The sequence below is a fragment of the Typopeltis vanoorti genome, chromosome 13 (assembly GCF_054136105.1).
Source record: "Typopeltis vanoorti isolate ZY-2024b chromosome 13, IOZ_Tvanoo_1.0, whole genome shotgun sequence".
Lineage (NCBI taxonomy): Eukaryota > Metazoa > Arthropoda > Arachnida > Uropygi > Thelyphonidae > Typopeltis > Typopeltis vanoorti.
In genome coordinates this window covers 129742331-129759214 of record NC_143561.1, presented here as the reverse complement: position 1 = coordinate 129759214, position 16884 = coordinate 129742331, and the positions used below count along the sequence as shown (strand labels likewise).

At 36.1% G+C, this 16884-nt stretch overlaps 1 protein-coding gene across 2 annotated transcripts in view; it reads right to left on the bottom strand.

Annotated features, from left to right (window-relative positions):
- The window catches only part of cin (Molybdenum cofactor synthesis protein cinnamon), a 377936-nt gene that overhangs the window by 89161 nt on the left and 271891 nt on the right, over positions 1-16884 (bottom strand). For both annotated transcript variants that reach the window (XM_090403113.1, XM_090403112.1), the window contains one exon: positions 640-761. In XM_090403113.1, coding sequence (XP_090259239.1) covers positions 640-761 — 122 coding nt within the window. The remainder of the gene's footprint in view (positions 1-639; positions 762-16884) is intronic.

Below are 16884 nucleotides of genomic sequence, written 5' to 3'. Positions count from 1 at the left end.
ACTACTGTATTATATGCATCCCCTTTGTCCAATATATTTGTCACTTTGTTATAATAAGCAGATTGCTAAAACATGATCTTCCTTTAGAAACCCATGCTGTCCATTAAAGAGAATTCTACTGCTGTCATCCCAGTTCTGAATCCTTGTCCTCACTATCTTCTTCAACACCTTAGTCACAATTCCACACAAGCAGATTGGCCTATAATTGAAAGTCTTAGTCTTATAGTGGAACAATATTGCCCTCTTTCCACTGATTTGAAACTTCAGTGGATCTAAAACTCATGTTAAAAAGGTAAGTTAAGCATAATTTGAATCCCACTGTGGGCATGGATGTTTTGTAAATGTAGAAATTTATCTACCACTTTTGTAAGTAGTAGATGAATTTCATCACTCAAGTTGAGACCATTCACCAGCTTACTGGAGGCCTAAAGCGACTCTTAAAAAAGAGTCGCTTTCTCCAAGTTTATTCAACAGAGCAACATTTCAAAATTATTTAATCTTTGAGCCCACTCATGGTATTAATACTAATGATTTATGAACTAACAGTGATGGGATCAGCATTAAAAATAACTGCTACCTTCAATACCTAAGTTCAATAAAAATTCCTATAAAAATGATGCAGCAACCAAATTCACTTACGAATCTAGAGCAATTCCAGCATTTACCACAGGAAAACCCTGTTCTCTGAACAAACTCATAAGACTAGTTTTGTTGCTATCCCAAATGCAGCCTGGCTTAGGAGGTTGATGTGGTTCAAGTAGCTTAAAAAAAATCATATTAATAAAAATGCTTTTATGAACTAATTTATTTGAATTTACATAAACAAAGAACAAACAATTGGCTTTTGGAAATTTTTAATTCTTCATGCTGCATAATTTGTTTAAACTAAAAAGATAAAAGTTAATTAATTATAAGACGTAAAGAATTAAAAATTTTACTGATAATGTGAGCACTTCAAAAGTCTATATAACCTCAGAGTAACTTTCATGACACAAGGTCTGCAGAAGGAAAGTCATTATAACTTCAATTCTGGTGACCAACCACACTTTTTCTATGACTTTTGACTTTTTTAAGTTCAGCCAATTCCAGAGTTAACTGAATTCGTGTACAATAAAAGTTTTTAATCATCATCATCATAAGTTGCATCAGCCTTGGGACCAGCAGCTCAGCAGCAATTTCCTCCATTCCGCTCTGTCATTGGCTTTCTTCTTAATCTCCTGGTAACTCCTCAGACCCGTGCTGTCTTTGAGTTGGTCAAGAAAGCTTTTCCTTGGTCTGCCTCTTCTTCTTTTCCCCTCTATTTTGCCTTCAGTTATTCTTTTCACAAGTCCATCATGTTGAAGTATATGTCCAACCCACCTATCCCTTCTAATTTTGATCGATTTTATTAGAGTTCTTGTTTCATTTATTTCTCTCAGAACTTGTTGGTTTGATTTTTTTTCTTTTTTTTTTTTCTGTCCATTTTATTTTGTTCAATTAATCATAATTTTTGTTTTTTAATCATAAACTTCAAAAAAAAATTCACTGTAAAATATACATACACACACACAGTTGCACCCATGCATAAAAATATTAATTTCGAATTTACTTTGCTCTCACTGAATCTCTTTAATGTAGCTTATATTTATGACAATATACCATATCCGAATTTGTGTTATTAACTGAAAAAGAAGAAAGTTAATAAACTACTCTATACCACTGACATCAATATATTTTACACCTCCAATTACAGTTACCCAGATGCTGTGTAAAGGACTATGTTTCTTGATTTGAATAACAGAGCTGTAACTGTAAATGTGAGCTTATTTAAAAGTGTTCTCTGAGCATGAAGGAACAATCGGATCTCAATGGATGGATACTGATGGCTTGCACTTCTTATTCATGGCATTTTATTTCTATTGTTCTCTTTGTATCCATTTTTGATAGACAGCTGTGCACATCACAGTCTACATGCCACCAATCCCTGCTCTTTCTCGTGAGCAACCTCCCACTGTGTGGGAGTTCCTTGTTCACTCTGAAATTAACTGCCTGTTTCTACTAAAATAGAAAGCATTTCTGCTGTCCTTCCAACTGTGAGATGTTAGAATATCAGCAGAGAGAGAGAGATGAAATCCTCATTTCATGTCCGAAGTGCCTTGAAACAAGTTCTATGTGTGGTTGTAGAACAGGGAGTTTTCAATTATCTAACCCTTAACCCAACTATGGTATTCTTTTGTAGGTGAAATGCACATTAAAAAATATGTAGAATTGAGAATGTGTTTTTCATGTGACCTCTGCTAATGAAAGAATGTAATCTATACCAGGCTAAGTGATTGTATTTATTTTTTACATAAACTGAAAACCCAGCTCTATAGAAATGAAATGTGGAACTTTCAAGCCACCTCTATCCCTCACAATAAGCAGTGTGATAGTCTCCCATTTGGCACTCAAATTCACCTACTGCTTAAAGACAATCCCAAACATGCATGTTTACCACAGGAGTTGAAGCTGTAGCCTGCTGGTAGGTATGCTATCTACTTGACCAACTAAGCATATAACGTAGAAATTATAACAACTCAATTGGCCCACTCTGTTGGCAGTATTACTGTGTGATACAATGCAATGTGCGTTACTTGCATCTTGTCTTCTTTCATATTTATTCATGAGTGTCATTTGAAATCGAACAGTGAATGTTTAAGTTAAAATTTCTGTTTGGCTGAGAATATTCAAGTCTTCATTTCCAAACTACAAGTCTACAAATTAAATACCTTAAAGTTCTCAGGGGCTCACACTAGTGAGTACAGGCATGTCAAACCTGAGCTAGACCTGATCTTACTTCCAACAATATGCACTTGGTATGTTATAACTGCAGACTGGTCTTCTTCTTTCCTCTCTTACTTCTTACCCCCCCCAGTGCTATTAGAGCAATTCGAGGGTGAGGGGGGGGTGACTCTTTCCTCTCAAACTAATAATATTTTTCACTACCTACTAAAAATGCAAGCCTAGATGCCTCAAGGTGGCAGCCCCACCACTAGTGACACCTTGTGCTTTGACTAGCAACCAATCCACAAGTATTCTAATTACTTTCAAGTCTCAAAGAAAGAATTCAAGGAGTACTCAAAATGGAAATGACCATAGACTGGCTAAAGGCGCCAAATGGAAAAAGATTATCACTCATTTTGCTACCAGGAATGTAATAAGTTCATCTTACAAAGGAAACCAAATAGATGAAATTCTATATCAAAAGAAAATCAAAATAGCAGTATTGACTGAAACAAAAAATGACAACTACATGCATAGTGGAGTACAAGAGGACTAGAGAGCAAAAGCAGAAGTATCAAAGGTGTCACACCTTATTATTAATCCAGAGTAGTTTAATAATAAAGTGCAACACCTTTTGGCTACTCATATGTGAAAATATAACTTCTGCATTGCTTCAGCCTTAGTATCACCTCTGACTCCCACTGATGAGACCTCAATAAAGGTCGAAACTAGTCTGGGTAGTGACCCTTCCCATAATGCATAGCAGTATGCATGTCTGCAAGGATATGTGCTTTGCATTATGGGATGCTAAGGCAGGTGATATGAAGTCATTAGCATCTGTATACGAGTTGCCCCAGTCCTGGAAATACTTCAGGCACAAGTTTGCTTACACTTGGATAAGGGATTAAACCAGGTATATAATTTCTTGGTGTCTTTAATTTGTAGAATAAACAAGTGGAAAAACTTCCAACAACTATAAATACTGGAACAAAATAATATTACAACTCAGATTGAAACCTAATAGAGGATATCTCACAGTTCTCAGATTATACACTCCAGAGGAGAGGAGAGGAGAGAAGTGGAAAGTTCAGACTTCTATAATAACCAACTCCAAAATATAACATGGAAAAAAAAAAAACAAGCTATTACTGCTGGGTGATTTAAATGCTTGTGTAGCCAATATGAAAATCCAAACTCATGTCAGAACTTTTGGAGAATTTGTAAAAAATAGAAATGATCAAAGATTAATTGACTTCTCTATACAATAATCTAAGAATAATGAATACAATGTACAAAGACATCCATAAATTCACAAAGTCAGCAAGAGGATCAAAATCTATTATAGACTATACTACAGCAAATAATAAAATAGGTAGATTCATTCTTGATGTTAGAGTCTTCCAAGGTTTTTGAAATTAATCAGATCATTATCTATGTGTGACATCAATACAGTTCCCACAAGATGGAAAAAGCATCAGTATCCATTAGACAACCAAGAACTTAGGTTTAAAGTCAGCTCATTATCTGACTCTGATAAAAGAAAACTAAATAGCAAACAAAAAAATGAAAAATTACAACAATTACCCTCAGATGAATCTATTAATGAAGAGTAGAATCATCTCTGCAATATTTTAGGAGATTCAGCCTGAGAAATCTTGGGAATGAAAAAACAATGGAAAAGAAAAAAAAAAAAAATCTTCATAAATGGGACCCATAAATCAGGAAAATCATAGATGAAAAAATGAATGCCTATAAAAAATGGTTAAGCACAAATAAAATACAAGATGACATTGAATATAAACACAAAAGAGCAATACCAAAAAGAGAAACACATAAAAGACAAAGAGTTCAATGGAACAATTTTGTTACCTATTTAGAAAACAATATGGATAAATCTCAAACACAAACATATAAATTTATAAGACATATGAATAATACCTTAGAGAATCAAACAAGATCAATACTATACCTCTGGAGGACTGTAAATAGTAAAGAATTATGAACAATTGATGACAACCCAATCTCAGAACCATTATCTGCAAATAATTCAACAGACTCCCTTACTCTTGACCCCTCTATGTGGGGCACCAGTTCATGGTGGAGGGGACCTACCAGTGATGATACTGGTCATTTTCATTCTTCCTCTTTTTCTTTGCTTTTCATCTTGTATTCTTTGCTCTACTTCTCCTGAGTCCTTTACACTATCCTTTTTTTCCAGACTACCATCAATGGGATCCAACGCACTGTTACCATGTTTGGACATCTGGAAAGGGGGGGGGGGGGCTCCTGGTAGTTTTGTACTATTTTGTCTCCTGCTTCAGCAAGATGGGCAGACCTGCATGGTCCAGCCTGGATCAACCGGCTAGTGGGCTTGCCTGCAAGGGTCAACGATGTTGCAGAAAGTCTCTCACCCCATGGTCCAGGATCGAGATTCTAGGCTTGCTATAGTGCCGGTATAGCATCCAGGATAGCCCTAGCATTCCACTTCCTGAGCGCAGTTTTTGCTTGCCAGTCAGTGGACGTCCATGTGTGGCTCCATGCTGGGTGTGGAGCTCTGGTGGCAAACCAAAAACTCCTTGAGAATGAATCCTTCATCCTCAAACATTTCAGGGATCCTAACCAAATACTGATAGCATAGATACAGCATATGGAAACAGAAATAAGAAACAAAAGATATATGATACTAGTATAAATGTATCAACATTTTTAATTATTCATGCAACAGGTGAAAATCCCCTCCATGTGGGACTCCTGTTCATGATTTTTCTTCCAGACCACCATCACTAAGATATCCAACACCCTGCTGCCATGTTTGCCATGCAGTGCAACCCGTGGACATCTGGAAAGGGGGAATCCTGGTAGTCTTGCACTACTTTGGCCCCTGCTTTGGCAAGACAGGCAGTCCTCCATGGCCAGGATCAATCGGCTAGTGGGCTTGCCTGCAAGAGTCAACAGTGTTGCAGAAAGTCTCTCTCACCCCATGGTCCAGGATCAGGATTCTAGGCTTGCTGTAGTGCTGGTATAGCATCCGGGGAAGTCCTGGCGTTCCACTCCTGAGCACAGTTTTTGCTTGCTGGTTAGTGGACGTCCGTGTGTGGCTCCATGCTGGGCGGGGAGCACTGGTACCAAACCAAAAACTCCTTGAGCACGAATCCTTCATCCTCAAACATTTCAGGGACCCTAACCAAGTCCCAACCAAGTACTGACAGTACAGATACAGCATATGGAAACAGAAATAAGAAACAAAAGATATATGACACTAGTATAAATGTACCAACATTTTTAATTATTCATGCAACAGGTGAAAAACCAATTGGGAAAATATCACTCTGCTTTATTCATAAGGGTTTAGGACTTGTAGGATCTCCAAAGCTGTTAAGAAATTGCGTTCTGATGATATCCTTATGGAAACACTGTGTCAGCAACATTCCAAGAAACTACTGAGAGCAATGAAAATGGGTGGAATACAAATCATAGTAACACCTCATAAAACACTCAATTCCAGTAGAGGAGTGATGATATCAGAATGGGATCTCCTTGATGTTCCTGATGAGGAGATATGTTCAGAGCTTAAAGGTCAAGTGACAGGTGCGAGGCACATCCTGATACATAGTAATAGTCACCTGGTTTCAACCAAGAATATCATCCTTACTTTTGATACACCTAAGCCTGCAACATCTGTAAAAACAATCAAGACTGTTAGGATGTACATTCTAACAGTTGTCCTGTTAGAATGTACATCCTTAACCGGCCGAGATGGTTTAAACGTCAGAGATATGGACATGTCCAAACTTCCTGTCATGGTTCTACTACCTGTGCCTGATGTGGTAGTAAAGAACATGATAACAAATCTTGCTGTGCAAAAAAAGCTAAATATGTCAACTGTCAGGGAGATCATCCAGCTTTCCACTTCTGACATGCATGAGAGTGCATGTCAAAAGTGGAAAGATGAAAAAGAAATACAACAAATGAAAACAGAGCAAAACATAACATATTAGGATACAAAAAGAAAGCTAGCCACTATCACACCTGTTCTGAGATCTTCTTATGCTGAGAAGGTAACAATTAAAAATGTGCCAACAGCAACTCAAACCTGCATGTCTGTTCCACCATCTGATAATTTCACCATACCTGCACCTTATGATCGCAAGTGTTTCTCTGTTGAGTGCACTAATCATATGACCTATGGCCTTACTCCAGAGACAACTTCAAAAATGGTCCCTCTCAATGAAAACCCAGTTGTCAAAAAAAATATGGCAAAAATATCACTCAAAGATAAACCAGCAGTCACTCACACAGAAAAAATGAATACTGGTTTCAACCAAGTATTCATTCATTCACCTTAACACATTAGATGTATTGAACACTCTACCAGAGGAAGAGATGGACACTGGCCATCCATACTTCCCCAAAATAATTGATAAATATAAATCTGACAAAGGTAAGCCCTCAACCTCCCGAAAACCAGACAAGTCTAAAAAACCAAAACAATAAGAAAATTTTTACAATGGAACTGTCATGGGTTTCACCAGAATACTGATGATATCAAGATGCTGTTGCAGATACACAAACTTTTCTGTTTCTGTCTATAGGAAATGTACTTAAGACCCAATGAGGACCCTACCTTTAGGAATTTCACTGTCGTACATAAGGGTAGAACTGGAGGTGGTCCTGCTCATGGAGGAGTAGCTATCCTAGTGGGCAGTCATATTTCTTTCCATCATGTTCAACTTAATACTGCTCTGGAAGCAGTAATGATTTGGCTCTCCATAGGATTTCTTATTACAGTATGTTCAATTTATTTACCACCGAGGTACTGAGTTAAATGAAATTGATCTTGATAATCTTATCTTACAACTGCCTGAACGCATTTTTTTGATGGGTTACTTTATGGTCACAATACTCTGTGGGATAGTGCCAACACTAATAGATGAGGTCAAATCATTGAAAGAATCCTTGATAATAATAACCTCTCCCTTCAAATAATGTTGAAAGTTAATTTTTCACTTGGTTAGACTATAATAAATTTAGTTTAATCCTTTATCCTAGTGTGAGCAAACAAAGTTTGCACCTGAAAGTATCTTCAGGACTGGGGTAAGGTGGTATAACACCAGGCAACTCGTTGCAAAGGTGGAGCAAGCTAACATCACTCCTGCCTCAGTATCTCCCATAATGCAAAACACATCTCCTTGCAGATATGTATAATGTTATGCATTAAGGGAAGGGCCACTACCCAGACTAGTTTCAACCTTTATTGAGGTCTCTTCAGTGGGAGCCAGGCCCAAGATACTTTCAGGTGCAAACTTTGTTTGCTCACACTTGGATAAAGGATTAAACTAAATTTATTATACCCCTTAAATAATAAACTCAATACTTTCTTTCATATGCCTATCCGTTCATATTCTGCAATTGATCTTACAATTAAAAGACCTCTATAACCTGCTCCACTTCCATTGCTAACATGGGATGTTGAAGAGAACATATATGGAAGCAATCATTTCCCTGTTCATTGCACAATGTCCTCACAGGAACCATGTTCACCACACGAATACCTATATGGAAAATGGAACAGGCTGACTGGAACATTTTTTTTCATCTTTCAAAATTTAACTGATACTGTCAGTCAAATACCTATCAATGAAGTGGTAAAGTATATAACAGGCGGCAACAGTCTCCATCCTGAAAACATCATCTTGGTTTCCACTCTATCCAAAGCCTTGGTGGAATCCAGAATGTCAGACAGCCAAAAAATGATCAACACAGAGCATGGGATATACTTTGTAGATATCCCACCACATCAAACTTAATAGCTTTCAAGCATGCTCGAGGCAAAGCACGTTATGTGAGATGTCAGAGTCAAAAACAATCATGAATCCAATTTATTACATCAATTAATCAAATGACCAGTCCAAAAATTGTATGGTATAAAATTCAGAAAATGAAATGCAGTTGTAGTACACATTATTTATTGACCTTAGACCATAATGGAAGCATTTTGTTGATCCTAAAGCTATTGGGAGAAAATTTGGGGAGACACTCTGAAGATACTTCGGGAGAAAATTTTGCCAGAATCTCAGCAACAGCTTCATATCTTCCTGAATTTTTAATACTGAAAGAGCAGCAAGAGAAACAAGGGCTAAATTTTTCTACCAACATTCTTGAGCCATACAATCAGTCATTTGTTAAGAAGGAACTAAAAAGAGCTCTCCTACTATCTCACCCTAGTGCAGTAGGGCCTGATAACATCCATTATGAAATGATAAAACATCTACCATCATCTTCTATGGATCTCCTTCTCTTATTATATAATATAATAGAATGCTTGCAGAGGAAGAGTTTCCAAATTCTTGGCATAAATCAATTGTCACTGCTATCCCAAAACCAGGAGATCCGACACAAGCAAATAATTATCGACCCATTGCTCTGACCAGCTGTCTTTGTAAGATACTAGAGAAAATGGTTAATGCCAGACTATTTAGACACCAACAATTTTCTCTCTAATACACAATGTGGGTTCTGTAGACATCGTTCAACTTTAGACAATTTGGTTTGTTTAGAAATTTGTATAAAAGATGCATTTCTGAAGCAAGAACTTTCAGTTTTCTTTGACATGAAACAAGCTTATGACACAGCCTAGGATGTGGCATATTAAAAGCCCTCTATAACCTAGGTCTCAAAGGACACCTTCCTGAATTTATTAAAAACTTTCTGTCCAGGCAAACTTTCCAAGTCAGAGTGAGAAGAAAGCTATTTTGACCATATCATCAAGAACAGGGTGTTCCCCAAGGTACTGTCTTAAGTGTGACCCTTTTTTGCTATTAAAATTAACTCAATCACTGAACAGCTTCCTCCCACTGTAAACAATGCTCTATATGTTGATGACTTCACAATTTACTGTCACACACATGTAACATGAGGGTAACTGAAAGATAACTTCAGCAAGCAATTAATCACGTTTCTCTGTGGGCTCTTAGTAAAGGGTTTAGGTTTTCAACAGAAAAAAGTGTCTATGTACACTTCTGTTGAAAATGCACTCATTACCCAGATCCTGAATTAAGAGCGAGACACATTGTTATTCCAGTAGCTACAGAAGCCAAGTTCTTGGGACTCATCTTTGACAGGAAACTTACATTTCTAGCACATATTCATCAACTAAGATAAAAGTGCAAGAGAGCATTGAATCTCCTTCACACTCCATCCTTTACTGAGTGGTGTAATATCTTTGGCTGTCTGTGCAATTGTAAACGTATATTATTTTTTCTGCCTATATATGTAATATCTCTTTATCTTTACTCTCTTCTATCTTTATTCTATTCCTAATTCTTGATAGCTTTACTCTAATGTGCTTTTTTGTCTGTTATCCTTTCTCATTTACTCTACTGTACTATGATTATCTGCCTTCCGTATTTACTAGTCAAATGCCTATGAATACTGGAAATTTATTTGTCAGACTGCGCCACCAATATATCATTTAATTGGCATAAGACTAAATAAAATTTCCAGTAGATTTCCCTCTCTCTCTCACAAGCGAAGTTTCTTTTACCAATGTTTACTTTAACAGTCATGGTTTGTAAGTAACTGAACTACATTTTTATTGCCTTAAATTATTTACCGCTCACAAGTACGATTTATTTAAGAACAGTGCAGTTGTAAAATAAAAGATCAGGCAGCACTCTTTTAACAAATAATTAAAACACATTTTATTTACAAATTATACATGAATTAAATAATAGGGAAATTGCTTTCTCTATCCATTTAAAAAAATCTTCAGCACAAATTAGAACCTTTTTACTTTAACACTAATTAACTTCTTTAACTCACAATCTTATTTACTCTCCGCTTACAAATTCAACTTATTAAATTTCTAGTTTACCTGCAAAGAGATTAGCTAACTCTCTGTTGTTATTTTTACAATTTTTATATCAACTGCCAATATGTCAATCGATTCTCTTAATGACACTTCTTACTGCTATTAACCAAATTCTTAAAAGTATTGACCTTACAAAGGCTCTGTATTGCACATTCAGTCAAAAGTCTTGCACAAAAAAAGTTCTAAGGCAATTCTTTCATCCCAGATCTTGAGCTTCCTCAGGAATGTCTGGCTTCAGCAATATCTCATCGGGAAAATAGCGGTCTGTGGACTGTGGTACTCATTCAGCTCTGGCAAAAGATTGTTCTCCTACGGCAAAAAGAAAAACTTATGAGCGAAGCTGCCCTGGGTAATTTACATCGCCTTCTATTGAACAACTGCCATCTCCAATAGCTCGAACTGCCACCTCCAAGAAACTGAAACTGCCACCAACTCTCAACCGGGATCCCTCTCTCTGACATCTGGAAACCCTCTCTCTGGCCTGGAGGCTCCAGTTTGGCGGCGAATGGAAGCCGGGAAGCCCTTTATGCTTGGCTCAGTTCCTTTTATTTTGCGATCTCGCGACCTTGCACTAAGGGTAGTAAACCCCAAAGAATTCCGTATGACTCTTTTATCTTCTTCTAAGTTTGATTAGCTCTTTGTTCTCCTCTGTGCAATCCTTTGATTGTATTTTGCCGGGCACGGAAACTTGTCTCTAAAACTAGTGGACCTCTTTGATACTTTCTTTTTCTTTCGGGGCCGTGGAAACGTCTCTAAACCTAGCGGCACTGTTAGATACTATCTTTAAAGGTGTCAGCGCAGTAAGCAACTCTTATATACAAAACTAGTAAACAAGTTTTCCTGCACTCATACACAGTTCCCCTGGGAAAGCATTGCCTTTGTTTTTGACGTTAAAACAGTAAATATATTCCCTTCCCACAGGGTTAATTAACTACATTAATATTTTGCAAAATATACATAGAAACAAACAAGGTTATTTACAGTTCTCATGGGACTTGATCTATGTAAAAAATCGATGTAAAGGGCTTTGATATTTTTAAGCCACATCAAATTTTTACAGTGGGGTGCTGATCAAGCTTCATTGCTTCATCTTTATCATGCACTTATGCATTCAAAGCTGGATTATTATTATTATTATTATTATTATTATTATTTGACACCTCCAGGGAGTCCAAAGACTCATCGAGGGAGAGTGTGCAAACAGCATCGAACGATTCGTCCCCTTCCAACTACTAACCGTGCTCAAACTTACTTAACTGAGCCATTAGTAGCAGAGGCTCTACCAATCGACCAACCTTTGCCGGCAAAGGTTGGTCGATTGGTAGAAATTATGGGTCTCAAGTCTATGGCAATTACTCTGCACAACAGAGTAACCTGCGATGGTTGGATTCCATCCATCATCAGAGTATATGGTGTCTTTCGCACATCACCCACACAGTCTTTATGTTGAAGCAAATGAACCGGATCTATCACTTCGACGGAAACAGCAGTCTCTTACATTCATTTTAGAAATTATGGACTTTACAACCATGTTATAAATAACTCTTTTAATTTCCTGATGTTTCGATCTTCATATTAAGATCATCATCTGGAGCATATACAAATATACAGGACAAGCTGAGTTACATTACAAGCTAGAGAAACAATGATTTGATCACAGGTTATTCTACTGGCATGACCTCTAGTGAAAAAAAAAAAAATTTTAATTATTTAGAAACTACATCAAGCTAAATTCTATTTACGATAACATTAATAAACATTCTTTCTTATAGAGTGTTTTCTTTCAGTAACAATGACGTCCTATTTATAGCATTACAATTGTTATTTTTGATTTACGATCCTGGATTATCTACAGACCTGTTTATAGTAAATTTTAGAGAGGAAGGTTCCATGGGTCGAATATGTGCCTTCTATAAGTTTGGGATTTTTAGACCATCATTATTGTTCAGATTGGAGTGGTTGATAATAATCTTCCTTAAATTTGCATTCATCCCATGTTTTGGTGTGATGTAGACAACTACTGCTTTTCCAGTCAATTGTATGTAAGGTGTTTAAGGGCATGATCAGAAAGGCCAGCTTCACCATAAATATTATATTTAATGTGTCGTTTATGTTCTTTTTGTCTGACAGGAATTGTGCATCCTGTTTCCACTATACATGGTATGTTACAGGTGCAATAAATACGGTATACTCCAGGGTGGGCTAGCAGAGGGAGTGGGTCTTTGGATGAGTTGAGTAAGCTTTTTAATTTTGCAGGAGGTTTAAAGGTGGCTTTGACGTTGTATTTTTGCGGTATTCTGTTTATTTTATCTGATGTCCCTTTAATGTAAGGAATGGTTATAGTTTTATTGTAGTCTGGTTTGTCTTTATTTTCTATTGAGGTCTTGCAGAGAATTTTGTTAAAAGTGTTTTGGTTGTAACCATTTTTTTTTTGAAAAGTATTGCTGATAACTTTAAATTCATCTTTTGGTTCATGTTCACTGGAGCAGATCTTCAGAGCGCTGTTTTTTAGAGTATTAATGACATGCAGTTTTTGTGTTGGGTGGTGGTAGGAGTTTGTGTATATATTGGCCAGTATGATGTGTCGGTTTCCAGTAAACAGTGAAGGAAAGATTGCCAGAAGGAAGATGTGTGACAAGTGTATCTAGAAACAGAAGTGTGTTCTGTTTTTCAATCTCAATTGTGAACTGCATGAATACTTTCATTTGGAAAAACTGGCCTTTCTGACCACGCACTCCAAACATACCACAGAATTGACTGGAAAAATACCAAGTCCCTACACCGCACCAAAACCTGGTTTGAGAGAAAATTTAAAGGGGGTCATGTGAAATGCTCAAACACAACCTAAATCTCCACAAAATGATGGCCTGACCATTCCAAGAATGTGAAAGACCCATCTACAACCTGTATAACAACCTAAACTAGCCATAGAAAAATCCCACTACAAGAAGACAACCTGAATGAAGTGTTTGTAACATTCAACAGGAAACTGAAGCAACTGAAGGAAATCATACTATAACAATCAGAACTGTACAAATCCAGAAGAATATTAATACATGAAGACTTTAGCAGTTTATTGTAGTTGTATTTTTTTTATATTTTTTTATATATATATTTTTTAATTTTATTTTTATTTATTTATTTTTTTTTTATCACTAGAGGTCAGGCTAGAGAAAAGGATTAATTAACTATGTAGATTTAGTTTACCGGTATACAGGGCTAGAGCATATAGCTTGGTTCCTTATACACTTATATCCTTCCAATGATGATCTCCATACAGGGGTCGAAACGTCAAGTTTTATTTTATTAGTAATTAAGAAAATAATCTGTTCAACACGGGTGTTTTTGTGTCTCTAAATTTATAAATAGGAATGCTGATCACCATGTAACCTTAAAAGAAAGAATATGCATTTGTGTTGTTTGTTTAGGTGGCTAAGAAATGTGCCTATGAAAACATCGTCAACATATCTAAGCCAGACTTTGGGTTTTAAAGTAGAGGAATCTAAAGCATGTTACTCAAAATGTTTCATATAAAAGTTAGTAATGGGGGGAGGAATAGTGAGCCCATGGCTGTGCCTTCTTTTTGTAGGTAGAAAGCATTTTGCCATACAAAATAACCAGAACGTAATACATGCGCAAAGAGCACCATGATTTCTGGAGGGAATTTGTTCCGTAAAAGAAGGTTTGTGTCATTGATTGGAACATTCATAAAGAGGGCAGAGACGTCAAAACTGACTAATAAATCATCTTTGTCGAATGTAATGTCTTTGATAATGTTTATGAAACGTTCTGTGTTTCTGATATAGGAGGGGGGAATGACCTACCAGTTCGTGTTGCTGATAATTTCTTGGCTAAGTGACAATTTGGGCGATCTATCCCTTCAACTATCTGCCGGAGTGGTGTGTTTTGTTTGTGTAGTTTCAGTAGCCCGTAAATTCTTGGGGAACGAGCACAGAGTGGAAATAGTTTTTTGACCGTATCTTCAGGCCATGTGGTAATTGATTTAAGTAGTTTCTCTGTTTTCTTTTTTATTCTATTGGTTGGGTTGTAGTTAAAGAGTTGGTATGTATTATTGTCCAAGACTAGAAGATTCATTTTTTTTAAATAAGTGGTTCAGTTTAAAATAACGGTGCCACTTCCTTTATCGGCTCTAGTTATGATGATGTTCGGATTTGAGTTTAATGATTTCACTGCTGTTAATTCGTGTTTCGTTAAGTTGCTTGTTACTGTTTTATTATGATTTAAAATGTTGGCGTTTTCTAAACGTATTTTGTCTGCTATGTTATTTGGGATGAATCTTAAGTCTCTTTCAATATTACAAATAAATTCCAGTTTGTTTATCGATCTGGGTACTACGGCAAAATTTAGACCTTTGTTAAGTACCAAGAGTTCACTTTTGTTTAAAGCGTGGTTGAATAGGTTAACTACGTTACTGTTGCCTGTGGGTGATTGATGGCTCCTGTTGTTTCTTGATTCTGGTTGGTTGTTATCGTTCACTGTGGAGAAATTTGAATGTGTCTGTTGGTTTTGTCGATCTTTTAGTCCATGAAATTTGGAAATGAGGTTTTCTTTCTTCATTCGAAGGATATTTTTCACTGTGTTGTCCATAGCACCTAGATCGATAAACAAACTGGAATTTATTTGTAGTATTGAAAGAGGCTTAAGATTCATCCCAAATAACATAGCAGACAAAATACGTTTAGAAACCTCCAACATTTTAAATCATAACAAAACAATAACAAGCAACTTAACGAAACACGAATTAACAGCGGTGAAATCATTAAAATCAAATCCAAACATCGTAATAACTAGAGCTGATAAAGTAAGTGCCACCGTTATTTTAAACCGAACCACTTATTTAGAAAAAATGAAACTGCTAGTCTCAGACAATATATACATACCAACTCGTTAACTACAACCCAACCAATAGAATAAAAAAGAAAACAGAGAAACTACTTAAATCAATTACCACATGGCCCGAAGATATGGTCAAAAAAACTATTTATGCACTATGCTCGTTCCCCAAGAATTTACGGGTTACTGAAAATACACAAACAAAACACGCCACTCCGGCTGATAGTCGAAGGGATAGATAGCCCAAATTATCACTTAGTCAAGAAATTAGCAGAAACACTCAAGGAGTTGGTAGGTCATTCCCTCTCCTATATCAGAAACACAGAACATTTCATAAACATTATCAAAGACATTACATTAGAAAAGGATGATTTATTAGTCAGTTTTGGTTCTCTGCCCTCTTTACGAATGTCCCAATCAATGACACAATCCTTCATTTTACAGAACAAATCCCCTCCAAATATCACGGTGCTTTTTGCGCATGTATTAGGCTCTGGTTATTTTGTATGGTAAAATGCTTTCTACCTACAAAAAGAAGGTACAGGCACCTATCTAACCAAGCCAATACACTCAGACAAAGATGCTAGCAGACTCAGGCAGATTGCATGATGTTTTTAATTTTTTACAAAGAATTAATTTATACAAATACATTTGACTGTAATTTTGTTTATATGTAAATACTGTATTGATTAACTTAACTTTTATACATATATATTATTCGTTAGTTTAAATTTTGACCAATTATGTATTGCTATAGCCTTGATGTTGTATATTTGTGTAACCCTGTTGTAATTTTTAATATGTAAATACCACACTGCTAAACTTAAGTTTTATGCATGCTGTATAATAATAATTTCATGCTGTATAATAATTCCTTTTTGGCTCTTTATGTATTACTGTAATAACATTTGTTATAATCTTATCTATATGTAGATACTGAATTCCTTGGTTTGGTTGTGCACAGGCATTTGTTAACTTGCGCTGTTGTCTATTTATGTACTGCTGAAATCTCTGCATAATTTTGTTTATATGTAGATACTGCATTGCATAACTGAACTTTTGTGCATACATTTTATTTACTAGTTTATTTTTCGACTAATTATGTATTGCTGTAGGACATCTTGTGTAACCTTCTAGTAATTTTGTTTATATGTAGATATCACAGTGTTAAATTTCATTTTTATGTACGCATATTGTATAATAATCCTTTTTGCCTATTTCTGTACTGCTGTAAAAGCATCTGTTATAATTTTATCCACATGTAGATACTGCATTCCTTGGCTTGGTGTTTTGTACATGCATTTGTTTATTAACTTGTATTGTTAACTATTTCTATACTACTGTAATAACCTCTGACCTTGTGTGTTGCTGTCCTCTGCAGCAATTCTATTTATCTGTAGAAGCTGCTTTGTGGAACT